Source organism: Nicotiana sylvestris, chromosome 2, assembly GCF_000393655.2.
Source record: "Nicotiana sylvestris chromosome 2, ASM39365v2, whole genome shotgun sequence".
Lineage (NCBI taxonomy): Eukaryota > Viridiplantae > Streptophyta > Magnoliopsida > Solanales > Solanaceae > Nicotiana > Nicotiana sylvestris.
This window is the reverse complement of record NC_091058.1, coordinates 170345043-170348012: the sequence shown is the minus strand read 5'-3', so window position 1 is coordinate 170348012 and position 2970 is coordinate 170345043. Positions and strand designations below refer to the sequence as shown.

General features: G+C 41.8%; 2 protein-coding genes across 2 annotated transcripts; both read left to right on the top strand.

Moving 5' to 3' along the window:
• The first annotated feature begins 712 nt into the window (after window positions 1-712).
• On the top strand, window positions 713-2131 carry LOC138885964 (uncharacterized). The gene is made up of 3 exons (XM_070166980.1): window positions 713-828; window positions 986-1292; window positions 1946-2131. The coding sequence occupies exons 1-3, from the start codon at window positions 713-715 to the stop codon at window positions 2129-2131; spliced, it is 609 nt and encodes a 202-aa protein (XP_070023081.1).
• Window positions 2132-2177: 46 nt separating this feature from the next.
• LOC138885963 (uncharacterized) lies at window positions 2178-2693 on the top strand. The gene has a single exon (XM_070166979.1). It carries the CDS (start codon window positions 2178-2180, stop codon window positions 2691-2693), a length of 516 nt encoding a protein of 171 aa, XP_070023080.1.
• The last annotated feature ends 277 nt before the right edge of the window (window positions 2694-2970 follow it).

Sequence of the window (2970 nt, the reverse complement as noted above, 5' to 3'; positions counted from 1 at the left end):
CATTGGAGTTGAAGCCCTTGCCTTCACAGCTCAGGTATGGGTTCTTAGGACTTTGTTCCACTTTACCTATTGTTCTTTCCTCGTGCTTAACTAACGTGCAGACAGCTTCTGCCCTTGCGGTGCTCCAAAGGATGAAGAAGACAATAGATTGGACATTGGCGGATATTCGGGGTATAAGCCCCGCCTTTTGTATGAACAAAATAATATTGGAGGAGGATTCCAAAACCTCCGTGGGACATCAAAGAAGGTTGAATGAGGCCATACAAGAGGTAGTCAAGAAAGAGATCATCAAGTGGTTGGATGCTAGGGTTGTCTACCCCATTTCTGATAGTCCACGGACTTCATTGGTACAATGTGTCCTAAAGAAGGGGGGCATGACTGTGATTACAAATGACAAAAATGAGTTGATCCCCATAAGAACTGTCATCGGTTGGAGAGTATGTATGGATTATAGGAAGCTCAACAAAGTGACTTGGAAAGACCATTTTCTGCTTGAATTTCTTGATCAGATGTTGGATAGGCTAGCCGGACTTGTTTATTATTGCTTCTTGGATGCATATTCTGGATATAACCAGATTCTTATTGCACCTAAAGACCAAGAAAAAACCACCTTCACTGGTCTGTATGGCACATTTGCATTCTCAAGTATGCGTTTGGTTTATGTAATGCACTGGCTACTTTTTAGCAGTGTATGATGTCAATATTCACGGATATGGTGGATGACTTCCTCGAGGTTTTCATGGATAGTTTCTCTATTGTGGGGATTCTTTTGAAGTGTGTTTGGACAATCTTGATAAAGTATTGGCACGTTGTGAAGAGGCCAACTTGGTATTTAATTAGGAGAAGTGCCACTTTATGGTCGAGAAGGGCATTGTCCTCGGCCATAAGATCTCCAAGAATGGTATTGAAGTGGATAAAGCAAAAGTTGAAGTGATATTAAAACTCCCTCCTCCTACTTATGTAAAATAAGTGAGGATCTTTCTAGGCCACGCGGGGTTTTACCGTCGGTTCATCAAGGATTTCTCAAAGTGGTGAACCCCTTGTGCAAGTTATTGGAAAAAGATGCCAAATTTGTGTTCAAAGATGATTGTATGAAGGCATTTGAGCTACTTAAGTATAAGTTGACTGCCATTCCCATCATTACCGCGCCAAATTGGAGCTTACCATTTGAGCTCATGTGCAATGCTAGCGACGTGGCGGTAGGAGCAGTATTGGGGCAAAGAACCAACAAGATATTCCATCTGGTCTACTATGCTAGTAAGACCATGGACGACACCCAAGTCAACTATATGGTTACCGAAAAAGAACTCTTACATTTGTTATGGAAAAGTTCCGCCTGTACCTCATAGGTACCAAAGTGATTGTTCACACCGATCATGTGGTACTTTGTTATTTGATAAGTAAAAATGACTCAAAAGGCTAGATTGATGAGGTGGGTACATCTTCTACAAGAATTTGATCTTGAAATCATAGATCAAAAAAGGGAGTGAGAATCAAGTGGCGGACCACTTGTCCCAATTGGAAGTAAGGGGAGGCCCCATGATGGCCTTGAGATCAATGATTAATTTCCGGATGAACAAATCCTTCCCATGTCTTTGACCGGGATGCCTTGGTTTGCCGATGTGGCTAACTATCTTGTGAGTGGATTTGTCCCGAATGAGTTCTCTTCAAACCAAAGAAAAAAGCTCAAATGGGACTGCTTGGATTATTATTGGGACGGGCCATATCTTTTCAAAACTTGCACTGATGGTATTATCCAGAGATGTGTTCCAGAAGAAGAGCAATTGGGTATTTTTGAAGCTTGCCATTCTTCTCCCTATGGTGGTCACCATGGTGGGGCAAGAACTGCTACAAGTTCCTAAGTAGTGGATTCTATTTGCCTACCTTGTACAAACACACTAGCGAGCTCGTTAAGTGTTGTGATGATTGACAAATTTCCAAGAAGAATGAGATGCTTCTCACCACCATCATTGAGATTGATATTTTCAATGTATGGGGCATCGACTTTATGGGTCCATTTGTGAGTTCGTGTGGGAACACCTATATTCTTGTTGCTGTGAATTATGTTTCCAAATTGGTTGAAGCAGTGACTTTTCCCAATGATGAAGCACGAAGTGTGGTGGCTTCTTGAAGAAAAACACATTCACAATTCGGCACCACAAGGGATATCATTAGTGATGGGGGTTCTCATTTTTGTAACAAAGCTTTTGACACTTTACTCTCCAAGTATGATGTCAATCACAAGGTTTCAACCCCTTATCACCCCCAGGCAAGTTGATAGGTTGAAGTCTCCAACAGGGGAGATCAAGAGTATTCTATCCAAGACTGTCAATGCAAACCAGACTGATTGGTCAAGGAAACTTGACGATGCTCTATGGGCCTATAGAGCTTACAAGACTCCAATTGGTATGTCTCCTTATCGGCTAGTATTTGGGAAAGCATGTCACCTCCCGGTGGAATTAGAGCATAAGTCCATGTGGGCATTGAAGAAATTGAACCTTGAGTGGGATGGAGCTGTTAATCTTCAGGTGGAGCAATTGAATGATCTTGATGAGTTTCGGTTCCATGCTTACTCCAGTTTGTCCTTGTATAAGGACAAGATGAAGTACCCACATGATAACTATATTTGGAACAAAGAATTCAAAGAAGGGAACCATGTTCTCTTATTCAACTCTCGGTTACGGATGTTTTAGGGAAAGCTAAATTCAAAGTGAAATGGTCTCTTTGAAGTGGTACATGTGACTCCTTTTGGCGCTATTCACTTGAAAAACAAGAATTGTAAGATCTTTAGGGTCAATGGGAACCGGGTGAAGCACTAAGTTGGTAAGGTTGATGATGGCCACATTGTGGCATTGATCCATTTCAAAAGAATGATGTTAACATGCTTCGTGCCGCGACGTTAAATCAGGCGCTTCTTGGGAGGCAACCCATGTGTTTTTCTCTCGTTTGATTTTCATTTTAGATTAGGCA

Excerpts from the sequence above, each read along its gene's own strand:
- LOC138885964 (XM_070166980.1), top strand. The coding sequence starts at position 713 with ATGGTGGATGACTTCCTCGAGGTTTTCATGGATAGTTTCTCTATTGTG. Across the intron at positions 829-985 it reads GTTGTGAAGAGGCCAACTTG|GCCACGCGGGGTTTTACCGT; the intron begins GTATTTAATTAG and ends GGATCTTTCTAG. Across the intron at positions 1,293-1,945 it reads ACACCCAAGTCAACTATATG|AATGAGATGCTTCTCACCAC; the intron begins GTTACCGAAAAA and ends ATTTCCAAGAAG.
- LOC138885963 (XM_070166979.1), top strand. The coding sequence starts at position 2,178 with ATGGGGGTTCTCATTTTTGTAACAAAGCTTTTGACACTTTACTCTCCA.